At 36.8% G+C, this 13,380-nt stretch overlaps 1 protein-coding gene across 1 annotated transcript in view; it reads right to left on the bottom strand.

The window, feature by feature from the left end:
• Window positions 1-3,736: 3,736 nt before the first annotated feature.
• DCBLD1 (discoidin, CUB and LCCL domain containing 1) overlaps window positions 3,737-13,380 on the bottom strand; it is a 113,213-nt gene continuing 103,569 nt past the window's right edge. Inside the window, exons 13-15 of the mRNA XM_044676815.1 lie at window positions 12,433-12,482; window positions 10,167-10,283; window positions 3,737-4,266 (exon numbers count right to left, since the gene is read on the bottom strand). Coding sequence (XP_044532750.1) covers window positions 3,737-4,266; window positions 10,167-10,283; window positions 12,433-12,482 — 697 coding nt within the window. The remainder of the gene's footprint in view (window positions 4,267-10,166; window positions 10,284-12,432; window positions 12,483-13,380) is intronic.

Raw genomic sequence — 13,380 nt, 5'->3', positions numbered from 1 at the left:
TTGTTTTTATTGTTATTTAGCTGTATCTGATTCTTCGTGACCCCACTTGGGGTTTTCTTGAAAGGGTACTCAAGTGGTTTACCATTTTCTTTTCCCATGGATTTTTTTTGGGGGGACTGGGGGAGGATCAGGCAATTAGAAGTTAAGTAACTTGTCCAAGGTTCCACAAATAGGAAGTGTCTGAGGCCAGATTTGAACTCAGGACTTCCTGATTGCAGTCCTGGCACTCTATCCACTGAGCCAATAAAATAACTGTATACATATATAAATAATAAATGAATAAATATAAGTGAATAAAATATCACAAATGAATAAAATATAAGTAATAGTAGTCAAATACCAGATAGTTTAGGACAGGGGGCAGCTTGGTATCACAATGGATAAGGTGCTGGATTCATTTTCCTGAGTTCAGACCTGGCTTTGGACACTTCCTGGGTGTTTGACTCTGGACAAGGTACTTAACCCTCCTGTTGGCTTAATTTTCTCATCTATAAAATGCACAGGAAAAGGAAATGGCAAACCAATTTTCCAGCTTTCCCAAGAAAACCTCAAATGAGATCACAAAAAGTTGGACACGACTGAGAGGACTGAACAAGTTTGGGAAAAAGGGCACTAGACGTTGAGGGATCAAAGAAGGTAGTGGGAGAGATTCTGTGAAGCGGAGGTCAGGAAAGAGTACAGTCTACCCATGAGTGATGGTCAGAGACAGGCAGAGACAGGACATAGAAGTGGCTGGTCTGGCTGGATCACAAAGGGGGGACCTGAAGGGGGTGAAACGAAAAATTTGTAAATTTGGATGCTTGGTGGTATAGGTGTCTATAGGTTGTTAGGGCCAGTTATCAGAAGTAACACAGGTTTGGGAAGGCCAACAAGAGAAACTGGCAGGATACCCAACTGATGTAAAAAGGGTTTATTAAAAGTAAAGGAAGGAAGGGAAGGGGATTAGGATAATCTAATTAATTGATGTAACTAAACCTCCCACCAAAACCAGTAGTTGTCACCTTGTCTGCTCTAACTACACTCTCTCTACCTAAAGGTCCCAGCTCCTACACAATACCTCTCTAGCCAAATTTCCCCCTCCTTAGATGGTAACTAGAGTAGGAAAAGGCTGGAAGGTAAGCAGGATCAAGGGCTCAAAAGGGAGAGGATCTCACTGACAGTTGGGCTTCAGTAGTTTGGTAAGAGTCTCAGTAGATCAGGAGTAACAGGATACCCAAACAGGAACACAATTGAGCCAGATGGACAGCCACAAGAAAAGGGAGAAATGGTCAAACCCACTCAGTCCACCTGACGAGTTCAGACACACATTCTCAACCACTTCCAGAGAGATCAACTGCTCACAGGAGAAACTCACTGACCCACTCCAGAGTTCTGGAATCTTCCCTGTCTCTACTTTGGCAGCAGTTCCTGCTTTTCCATGTCTCTGCAACCTCTGCACATACTTTACTTATAACAGGGAGTAATATTAATGGAGGCGAGAAATAGGGATTAGGGCCACAAATGTGAGGTGCTTTAAAAGCTAAACATAGAAGTTTATGTTTTGTTCTAGAGACAACAAGAAGCCATTGAAATCTATTGAGCAGGGAGGTGATGTGGTCAGGACCGTGCTTAAGGAAAATGAAGTAATGAGGATGGACTGAAGAGGAAAGAAATTGGAGGTAAGGAGACCAATTAGGAGGATGCTGCAACAATAATCTAGGTGAGAAGTGATGAGGTCCTAAATTAAGTTGGCTACATGAACAGAAATAAGAGGTACACTTGAAGGCCAAATGAACTTTGGTTTGGAAGTTTAATGTTAAAATTAGTATACAGTACTACCACGTAAACAATAAAAAGGTCAACAACTTATCCCCATAGTGTTGAGAAAATAAGCCGCCATGACATTTCAGCACCCCTCAGTGTTTTCTATACATTTCACAGAAATTATGAAAAACTGTACATGACTACAGTTACATCCAGAATTAGGGGCAGGGTTTTTTTTGGTCCACAATTTAAGCTAATATACCCAGGAAGGTCACAGATGGAGAAAGATCTACTTTCTCTCTTGCTTAGTTTTCAAAAATAACTACATTGCACAGTGCTATTTCATAAAGCCTGCTCTGATAAAAACCACTTCAAATAACTTAAAAGCTCAAGCCTGGCCTAATCTAGAATTAGGAATATGTGCCAGACAGAAAATGTATTTTTTGAAAAAAATGCCTCTTTTCTAACCATCTTAGTACAATTAACTATTGGACAGTGTCTATGTCACTTTTTGCAATGGAATAATTTGAAATAAAAACAAACTAAAATCTATTTTTTTTCCAGAGTTCCATTAACATCTGTTCTGAGAACCAGATGTGATTAGTTGACCCCAGAGCCAATGTTAAGCAAAGATCCAAAATCATACCAGTAACATAACCTGGAATTGTGTTGCCTTTAGAGCAAGATATTTTGTGTTTCATTTATATTAATTCACATTTCAGCTTCAAAGACATTTTGAAAAGAGTAGACACACCTCTAAAGAAAGCTCTGTGGTGTCTCCCAAAGTTCAAGTGAGAAGTGATGAAATGATCAGCAGAAAGAAAACTGTTCTCTTAGGACTTGGTCCAGTATGAAGTCTTCTGAAGTTCACCAAAATTGAAGCTGCTCTTTTGAAATGACTGGGTACTTCCCATCCTCATTGAAAATGGAAGCCATGCAGCTGAAGGTTGCAAGAGAACAGGCCATAGTTTTGACTTCTTTAAAAACCACAATAACACAAAATTGCTAAAAACAAAACAAAACCATCACCCTTGTTGGTGTGCTTTTAACGTTTCAAGTAATCTGAGGTCTTCTAGAAGAAGAAAAATAAAATTTTAAAATGCTTTTACTTTTCACTATCAAAAGAAAGGAAATGAGTCAACAATAATAATAAGATTACGTTTAAACAGGCCTGCTGCTAAGACACTATCAGATAAAATATACCTTAAACACCCACAGAACTATCATAGAAGGATTTTTTTTTAAACAATAGCTGCACATTGCCACTTAACCTCTATGCAGATAGAAAATGTGATGGAGGAAATTTTAAGTTATTTTAATTAATGTTAAATAAAATTCTATACAGATTGCACATAGGACACCAAGTAGTTTTAAGATCACAGTTACAGAAAGGGAAAATACCACCTACTCCTCTGACAACTTCTGCCAGTCCACAAGAAACACCAACGTCAACTGCAATATCGTGTAAACAGTGTAAGAGGTTGTCTTTGAACCTCGCCAGCAAAATCCTATTAGGATCCATGCACGCACACACCCCATGTATGTCTCGCTATTTTAAAATATAAATACATATATATGTACACACACGTGCACATATATGCAGTGTCTACATGTATAGACACATGCATGCAGTGGGCATACATGCATGCAGTGGGCATGCGTGCACATGTGTAGTAATAAGATCTGGATCTATAACTTCCTCTATCTATATACCGATAGCTATCTCTACCTATATGAAGATACGTGGAGGAATCGCTCTATCGATAACGCTAAGGGTGTAAAGATGCCCACAGCTATCGATAGGGCCAAATCTCTACCCATCTCTATACACAGAAATAGTTAAAGATAAATCTCCAGCAAGAGATAGAGGTAAAAATAGATTTATACACGCACAGACACACATATAAAAACCTTCAGGAAGATCCTGACTTTTTCCAGCGACTGTACGCCAGCAAAACGCTTAGTACCACAACAAGTGTCTGTCCAGTCCAGCTTATAAAAGGGCTGTCATGGCAGTCTGGCTTATTGGCTTGAGGCAGTCTCTAGGGGCCGAATAGCCATCATTCAGGAAGGGATTCGTCTGAGGCTTCTGATAGTTGGCCTCGCCGTCTTCCGTGGCTGAGGAGCTTTGGACTTTGGGTTGATCGTAGTCACTCTCCCCTGGCTTGAGACCCTGAGGCAGTGGGTGGTCTCCGGGTCGGGCATCCCCTCGGCCAGAACTGGGGAAGCTGCTGGAGGCAAGGGAAAGTTTAGGAGGCGGGGCCACGCCAGGCACGTTATAGCCCCCTTCCGGGAAGGCTTTCTCCCTGGTTAAGTGACGTTCGATAATCGGAGTGGCATATTCCGGTTCCTGACTCGTCAGAGGCAGCGCGTACTCGTGGCGGCTGGCCGGGTGAGGACAGGCGTAGTGGTTTTCTGGCTCGGCGTTCTTCCCTGGCTCATTCGCTTCGGTGTCCATTGGTCTGAAAGTGGAACCTTTCCTCATGACTGTCCCAGTTCCGATCATGAGAGGTTGATGATAATCTAAAAATAATAATTTAGAATATATTATTTATTAGCATATATTTATTATCTAATATTATATATCAGAATAATTTAGAAAAATGATCATCTAAAACCTGATCAGGCAAAATGACAGTGTCATATTATTTCACTTATGAACTGTTCTATTAGTCTGTAGAAGGTACCAGCTATGGTTTCTGGAGAGGAGTCTTTGGCGTTAATGAACTCTGTTCTTTCTGTACCAATACCGTCTCCCTCTCCCTTTCCTCCCCCCAAAAACCTCCAACAATGAGGAAGCCCTTCAAATTGAGGTAAATACATGTGTCTATTGGTTTCTAATTCTTTGACTAGTTCTCTGTATCTGGAATATTTGTCTACTGCCATAGCAGATCAATAGGAAATTAAATAATTATTAAATAACAAAAGTATCTACCAGAAATTCTTTTTCAAGCTGACACATATCAATCTACTGACGTGGCAGATCAATAAAAAAAATCAAATAATTATTAAATAACAAAAGTACCTATCGGAAACTCTTTTTCAAGCTGATACCTATCAAATAACAGTGTAAGCCAAGTACTATGCTAGGTATTTACTGTAAGATAGTAAGACAGTAATAGGATGTAGGCATGGGAAAATATGAAAGTATAAAACAATATGTGAAATTAATCAATGAACCATTATATTCCTTTACCCTTCCCCCCCCCCCCATGTGACTATTTTTTACATTAGCCAGGCTCCAGATCTCCATTCTCCTATCTCCCTCACTTGACTGTGTCTTCACTGAACATGGGTCTTGGCTTCACCACTTGGCCTTAGAGATAAGTCATTCCCAATGACTTGAAGCTCCCAATAATTCATCACGACCAACACTGCCAATCTTACCTCTTACTTTTACCCCTTCCCTTATTTCATCAATTAAAGATTCTTACTTCTCTCAATTATTAATTCCTTAAGAAGTTATTCTTGACTGGTATAAATCAAGATTGAGTCCTCAGTGCCACCATTACCATTGTAGACAACTCTACCTCTAGCCACAGAGAACATTCAAAAATTCTCCCTTCAGAGAATGAAATGAGTCAAGAAAAGACACGCAATGAAGGAGGGAAAGAGACAAAATCCACATATGATAAAGAACTGCAAGAGCCTACCAGCTAATTAAAATTTTGTTTGTTTTTTTACATAAAAATGCTTATACTTTGAAAATCTTAAGAAATGTAATTTTTAGTACATGATTGGCCCATATCCTTTTTAAGGTCATATATCTCTTGAAGGATAACCTTTACTCCATTTCTCCTGCATGATTTCTCATTTGTAATACAGTATAGCTTCTGACACTTTGGGTGATGTACAATTCTAATTTCACATTTTAATTTTTAATAATTCTTTAAAGACTAGCATTCTTCTATTGCAATGCAACCACATAGCATCACTGGAAGTATATTAACATTAAAAATATGAATATTTTAAAATAAAAGCCTCTGTTCAGTGCTTTTAATGACTTCACAGTTTTCCCTAAAATAATTTCCCAAATGCAATCCAGCTCACTGTCCTTCTACTATTGAATTTCTGGGTCTATTTTATTGTCTATATTCAGTGCCTGTTCAACAAACAAAAGGCAGCATCTTACAGTGGAAAAACACTGGATTTGGAGCCAGAGACCCTGGCTTCAAACTGGGCGTTTGCTACCTACCTAACTCTGGGGAACTAGCATCCCCTGTCTAGACCTCAGTTTTATGTCCATTGACTCTTCCATTTGAATATAAGCTCTTGAAAGCAAGGACTATTTTGCATTTTTTCCTCTGTCCTTAGCATAGTGTCCTACACAGTGGGGGATTAATAAATATTGACTGATTCACCCCCTTGGATCTTCCTGGATAGTTAGAATGAATTATTAGCATGAAAATAGATTTCTACAGCAGTGAGCATCCAGGGATCATTGAAAATACTGTATAATTATGCAAGTAATTTCATCCTAAGTGGTTTGGGGCCCAGATTACTCCCTATATGCTTCGCTTGTCCAGGATACAAACACAAATATATCTTTCTATGTATGGGTATTTATATATATACATATGTATGTGTATTAGTGTATAGATATATATACACACTATTTTGTATAATCAGTGCATGTCTGATATTCATCTCAACCAGTGAATTCTCATTTCAGCACCTGATTTTACCATTCCTCCAGGTCTGTGGAACACCACTGGTGAGAAAAAAAATCATGTTTTGACCTACTACAAATTCATGGTACATAAACTCAGCCAGACCCTTTCTCTTGCTTGATAATCCTTATATTCTACCTTTAGCAATTCCTTATCTTTTTCCTAACAGTAACTACATCAAACATTTTCTTTTTTCTTTTCACTTCCAGATCTATTCCCTACCATTTATGCAGACAATCGAGTCTCTTACTTCATTGAGAAAACTGAGGATGACCTAAATTTTCTTAGTTCCAATCAACCTTCTCCATGCCTTAAACTTTCTCACCATCACTCTATGACTTCCTTTCTTCCCTATGGTCAGAGAAAACGAAAAACCTCTATTACTTCTAAAGACTGATTCAGGATCAAAGAATCTCAGCATTGTAGAAATATCACAGAAGAAGAGACTCAACAGTGAAAGTTTCCAGATGTTGTTATTATCTCTGCCTTATCCACCACTCTACAAATCTCACTCTGGAAGCAGACAGGGCTTGCACAAGACTAAGAGATTTATTTTCTTTTTATCCTTTTTAAAGGTTACCCTGGATCAAAATATTCATCATCTATTGGTGATGGGTTTCTTTGTTCTTAAGAAAGTTCTAAGACAAAAGATGTAGGTTGGCACTAGAGGGAAGGGAATAAGCATTTATTAAGCACCAACTCTGTGCCAGCCATTATATGGAGTACTTTAAAAAAATAAGTTATTTGATCCTCATAACAACTGAGAGGTAGGTGCTCTTACTATCCCCATTTTACAGTTGAGGAAACTGAGCCAGAGATCAAGAGATTTACCCTCGGACATAGACAGCTGCTAAGTTTCTGAGGCTGGATTGATGAGAGTCTTCCTGACTCCGGGTCTAGAGCTTTATCCATTACCACCTAGGACAGCACTTGAAATTCTTTCCTGAGTTTGATGGAACCAGCTCCACTTTGGTCTCTGTTAACATCTCTGGGTATCCAGGCTCACTTCAGCATCATGAAGTGGAGGACTATACCAAATATTATTTTAATGGGTGCCAATCCAATAATCTGTAATATACACATGACTAAACCACTAGATTTAGAAAAGGGCCATCCCCACAATATTAGATATATTTCACTTTTCTTTCTTCCAAACAAGAAAAAATAATGTTCCTTCCTTCTTGGCTTCACTACTCATAAATGCAACACTTTCAGCAAATCTCTAGAGTGGGATACTCTATAGTTGACTATTTTAAGGGTCTGCACAAAGTAGATGCCTACTGACTGGAGAATGTCTAAAAAAGAAGCTGGGATACACAAATATAGGCAAACATGGGAAGACAGAATAGATACAGAGTGAAATGAGCAAATCAGTTAAGTTAATGGATGTAAAGTATTTTGTAAACCTTAAAGTGCTACAAAAATAAGAGCAATTATTATTATTTTTTATTTTAAAGAGGAAAATATAGATTTAAAATACTTTTTATGTTTTATCATATTTAAAATGTTTACAATATAATTTTCATTTTATTTATAGATATTTTTCCATGGTTATGTGATTCATGTTCTCTCCCACCTCTTGCCCCTCCTAGAGCTGACAAGCAATTCCACTGGGTTATACATGTATTATCACTCAATACCTATTTCCATATTATTCATTTTTCTAATAGAGTAATCTTTGAAAATCAAAACCCCAAATACCCATACAAACAAGTGATAAATCATATGTTTTCTTCTGCATTTCTTCTCCAACCTATCTTCTCTAGATGCGGATAGCATTCTTTCTCATAAGTCCTTGGGAATTGTTCTGGATCACAGCATTACTTTTAGTAGCAAAGTATCACATTTGATCGTCCCACAATGATTCAGTTACTGTGTATAATGTTCCCCTGGTTCTACTCATTTCACTCTGAAATATTATAATTATATTATTATTATTATTTTAGCATATTGAGAGTTGCTAGTAATATTCATAATATTAATATTCATGGATGGATTCTTTCCAGGTCTTATGGAAATCAAACAGTTCATCATTCCTTATAGCACAATAGTATTCCATCACCATCATATACCACAATTTGTTCAGCCATTCCCTAATCAACAACCCCTCATTTTCCAATTTTTTTGCAACCACAAAAAAGCACAGCTATAAATATTTTTGTACAAATAGGTCCACCTCCATTTTTTTTTATCTCTTTGAGGTACAAACCTAGTAGTGGTATTGCCGGATCAAAGGGCATGCATTCTTTTAAAGCCTTTGGCCATAATTCCAAATTGCCTTCCAGAATGGTTGGATTAATTCACCAGCAACACATTAGTGTCCCAATTTTGCCACATCCTCTTCAACATTTATTATTTTTCTTTACTGCCATATTGGTCAATCTGCTAAGTATGAGGTGGTACCTCAGAGTTGTTTTGATTTGCATTTCTCTAATCAGGATGGATTTAGAACACTTTTCATATGATTATTGATAGTTTTGATTTCCTCATCTGAAAACTGCCTACTTGTATCCCTTCATCATTTGTCAATTGGGGAATGGCTTGATTTCTTGTAAATTTGACTTAGTTCCTTAAAAATTTTAGAAATTAGAGCTTTTTTCAGAGAATTTTGTTGTAAATTTTTTCCCCCAAGTTCATTGTTTCCTTTCTAATTTTGGTTGCATTGGTTTTGTTTGTACAAAGCCTTTTTAATTTAATATAATCAAAATTATTCATTTGACATCTTATAATGTTCTCTATCTCTTGCTTGTTCTTAAATTCTTTCCTTCCCCATAGATCTGACAGGTATACTAGTCTATGTTTACCCAACTTACCTATAATATCACTCTTTACTTTTAATTTTAAGTGATATACTCATTTTAAATTTATCCTAGCATGTGTGTGCTATTGATCTAAATCTAATTTTTGCCATACTATTTTCCAATTTTCCCAGCAGTTTTTGTCAAAAATAAATCAGGAGAATAGTATATACAATGATGATAATATAAATGAATAAAACAATTAAAAAGTAACTGCAACCAGATGCTGTGAAATCATCATGATCTAGTTTGGACTCAAAGTAAAAATATGAAAACGCACTGCTCCCAGCTTGTTTGCAGAGTGAGGAACACTGCTGATAATGTCAGAATTTTTTGATGTGTCTTGAGTTTTGATGAACTACTACTTATTCCCTTGTTTTCTATCCTTTCTAATAAGGGATGGCCCCCTGGGAGAAGGAGGGAGGACTATATTGGGAAATGTAGGTGGTGTGAAAAACAACAGAGAGCAATGAAAGTTTATCTTCCAAAATGTGATTGTATACTATATACCATATAAAGACTACCAATTTTAAAGAGAAAAGAATACCCTCAAAAGCTAACAACTAGAGCAATTATACTATGATACTATTATGGAGAACATGATTACTTTTCCTTGATAATTCAGAATTACTGTGAAATCCGACAGTGGCTCCAGGTCAACATCATGTCTATTGGTTATTAGAACTGTTAGCAACTGGGTAGAATCAGTGCTGAACACATGGCACACATCACAGATTCTCAGTTCTTTAAATATCTTTCTTATAGGGGCTTGTTTACAGATTCCCTCAAGTAGAGTGCAGAAAAAAAATCCTAGTAATGGGAGTTCTAGTTCTTGGATTTGAAATAAATGGGAGCTGACTAAAGTCATGTTTTCCCAGGAGTCCTATTATTGCCTGAATACACAAGACCTTTCAGGTCAAAGGAGATCATTTTCATCAGAGATTTGGACATTTACCTGCCATGTCACTTGTGACAAGATCTAATTTCTGTGTCATCTTTTCATTTTCGTAACTGATAGTAAACTCTGATGACTGACGTCTGACAAAAGGCTGTTTAAGCAGCTTCCAGCATCCTGGAATAAAGACATAGTGATTAAAGGGGAAAAGAAAGAAAAAGAAAAAACCAGAAACAGACCCATCTATACACAGCACGCTTTGCTAGAGGCATTTTCAAAAGACAAAAAATCCTAGCAAGGTTCAGAAAAGCTAGAAACTGGCTGGGCTAGAGAGAAATGCAACAAACATAAATACATACACACAAACACAAATATACATACATACTATATATGTATATATATATAATCTCACATATATATAAATAACTTTTATATAAGGTTCTTGCTTTATTAGATGTGGACTAATCTTATTTTAGAAAAGTCATTTTGATTATAGGGATTTTAGGAGCTAAAGAACAGTAGCATATCGAGAGTTGCTAGTAATATTTATGCAGGCTGCCCATATACGTGGCATGTACTCCCTCCTTATCTCTACCTTTTAGTTTTCTTCAAAGCTCAGTTCAAGCACCATCCTCTATATGACTGATGCCTTTCTTCATGTCCTGAGCTCTTAGTGCTTGCCCTGCAAAATTACCTTGCCATTTATTTACTTTTTTAAAAAATTTAATTTAAAATTTTTTCCCATGGTTACATGATTTTTATTGTCTCCCTCTCCTCTTCCCTCCCCTTTCCCAGAGCTGATAAGCAATTTCACTGGGTTATACATATATTATCACTCAAAAACCATTTCCATATTATTCATTTTTGTAATAAAGTAATATTTTAAAACCAAAATTCCAAATCCTGTACCCATATAAACAAGTGATAAATGATATGTTTTCTTCTGGATTTCTACTCCCACAGTTCTTTCTTTAGATGTGAATAGCATTCTTTCTCATAATTCCCTCAGAATTGTCTTGGATCACTGCATTGCTTTTAGTAGCAAAGTTGATTATATTTGATTGCCCCACAGTGTTTCAGTTACTGTGTATAATGTTCTCCTGGTTCTGCTTATTTCACTCTGCATCAGTTCATGGAGGTCTTTCCAGTTCACATGGAATTCCTCCAGTTTATTATTCCTTTGAGCACAATAGTATTCCATCACCATCATGTACCACAATTTGTTCAGCCATTCCCCAATTGAGGGACACCCCCTCATTTTCCAATTTTTTTTTGCCACCACAAAAAATGTAGCTATAAATATTTTTGTACAAACGTATCTTTCCTATTTTTTCTATCTCTTTAGAATACAAACCTAGCAATGGTATTGCTGGATTAAAGGACTTCTGAATTTATTTTTAAAATATTCTCTTCTATTGCTTTTGTTTTTTAAATTATGCTTATTTCTTAAATATTCTTATCTACTGAATGTAAACTCTTTGAAGGAAGGAGTGATTTCATTTTTGTATATTCAGTATCCAGTGCCTATCTATCTCACAGTAAGCACTTAATAAATGCTTGCTGATTGTGATTAATATGGAAAATGGCTCTTATCTGTCTTCACTGATTCCCATATTAGTTCTGTTTCATGGCATTCCTGTGAGCCAAGTCCTATCCAGTCTTCCAGTTAAGAAGCTCATTAGGCTATATAATAAGATGCTGAAAATTGATTATGAGCTCTTCCATGTTATTTCAAGGACTTCAGCTTTCAAGCTCCTTGACAGGGGTGGGGGAGAGGCTAGGGGTCAGTGGCTATTGAGACAACTGGGTTAATTTTGGTTCACAGGTGGCCACTTTAAAATCTCTACTCAAGTACAGTAGCATATAAGTAATGGCCAAATACTGAAGGGCATAGTGACAGATTTAAAGTGGACCATGGAAATTTTGGTTAATCTGAACAGTGGAGATAGGGCACATTCCTGAAATCCTATAGCCACCATAAAGAAATAAAAAGGCCCTACATTGGAATTTGCTGTCCTGGGGGCAGCTGGATAGCTCAGTGGATTGAAAGCCAGGCCTTGAGAAGGGAGGTCCTAGGTTAAAATCTGGCCTCAGATACTTCCCAGCTGTGTGACCCTGGGCAAGTCACTTGACCCCCATTGCCTAGCCTTTACCACTCTTCTGCCTTGGAGCCAATACACAGTATTGATTCCAAGATGGAATGTAAGGGTTTATTTAAAAAAAAAAAGAATTTGCTATCCTAAGAGAACGTGGACAATTTGTTTTCAACTAGGAGATCCTGTCACTTCATAGAAAGTCAATAAAAATGCTGATATTTTTAATAAACCTGTTTTCTGTGCCTCGGCTGACCCGTAAGGATTTCCTTTCATCTTCTTTCTAGAAGGATTAAAAAACAAGAAATAGAACTGAATATCCACGAAAGCATATTTTTATCCCTATATTTAAACTATAATTGTTTCTAACTAGGAGAAAGTAATTTTACTTTTTATTTTGGAAACTGGCATCTGTAACTGTATTTTTCATCATCATTTATTTTTATTGCATTATTTAGAAAAACTTGGCCCTAGAAATACTTGGGGGGGGGAAGAGAATGAGGCTAAAATGCAATTTTAAAAAGATTAAAATGTAAAATGACATCTCAAATTCAACTCTGTAGAGAAAAGGCTTTCATTACAGTCTCCTATACACCATTCTCAAATAATGGGCTCTCTAAAAGCATTAAACTAAAATACACTGAAGCCAACACAATAGTTTTAAGCAAATAATAAGTCTGGAGCTCTAAACTCCAGACATTTTACAACCCATATCAACTTTTAATCAGAAAGTTACTCATCATTTTGTTTGCACTAACATGCAGAGAACATTCCCCCCATACCAGAAGCTAAAGCTTTTTAAATCATGGCAAGAAATAATAACAAGGAATATATTAATTAACAAGAAATGTTTTTATTCTTAGTCCTGATCCTACTCATTATAACCCAGGAAGGGAATCAGATGTTTGCATCTGGAAGGGCCTGTGCATAACATTTTTTCTATGATAGGCAAAAAAACTGTGGCCCAGAGAGGTTCTAGGGTCATGTTAAGTGACTGAACTCAAATTTCTAGACAACTATTCCATGTTATATTTATTCTAACACACTGTTTCCATGAAATGTCTTTTGTCCCAAAGACTTAAAAAAACCCCGACGCAACCACCTGAAATTGTCAAAGAGGAAAATTTAACACAGTTCAAGATCTCTATATTAAAGGCACCAAATCCATATCTAACAAAAGA

This window comes from Gracilinanus agilis, chromosome 4 (assembly GCF_016433145.1).
Source record: "Gracilinanus agilis isolate LMUSP501 chromosome 4, AgileGrace, whole genome shotgun sequence".
NCBI classification, from domain to species: domain Eukaryota; kingdom Metazoa; phylum Chordata; class Mammalia; order Didelphimorphia; family Didelphidae; genus Gracilinanus; species Gracilinanus agilis.
Note: the sequence above shows the minus strand (reverse complement) of the source record. Positions and strands in the feature narration are given on the sequence as shown.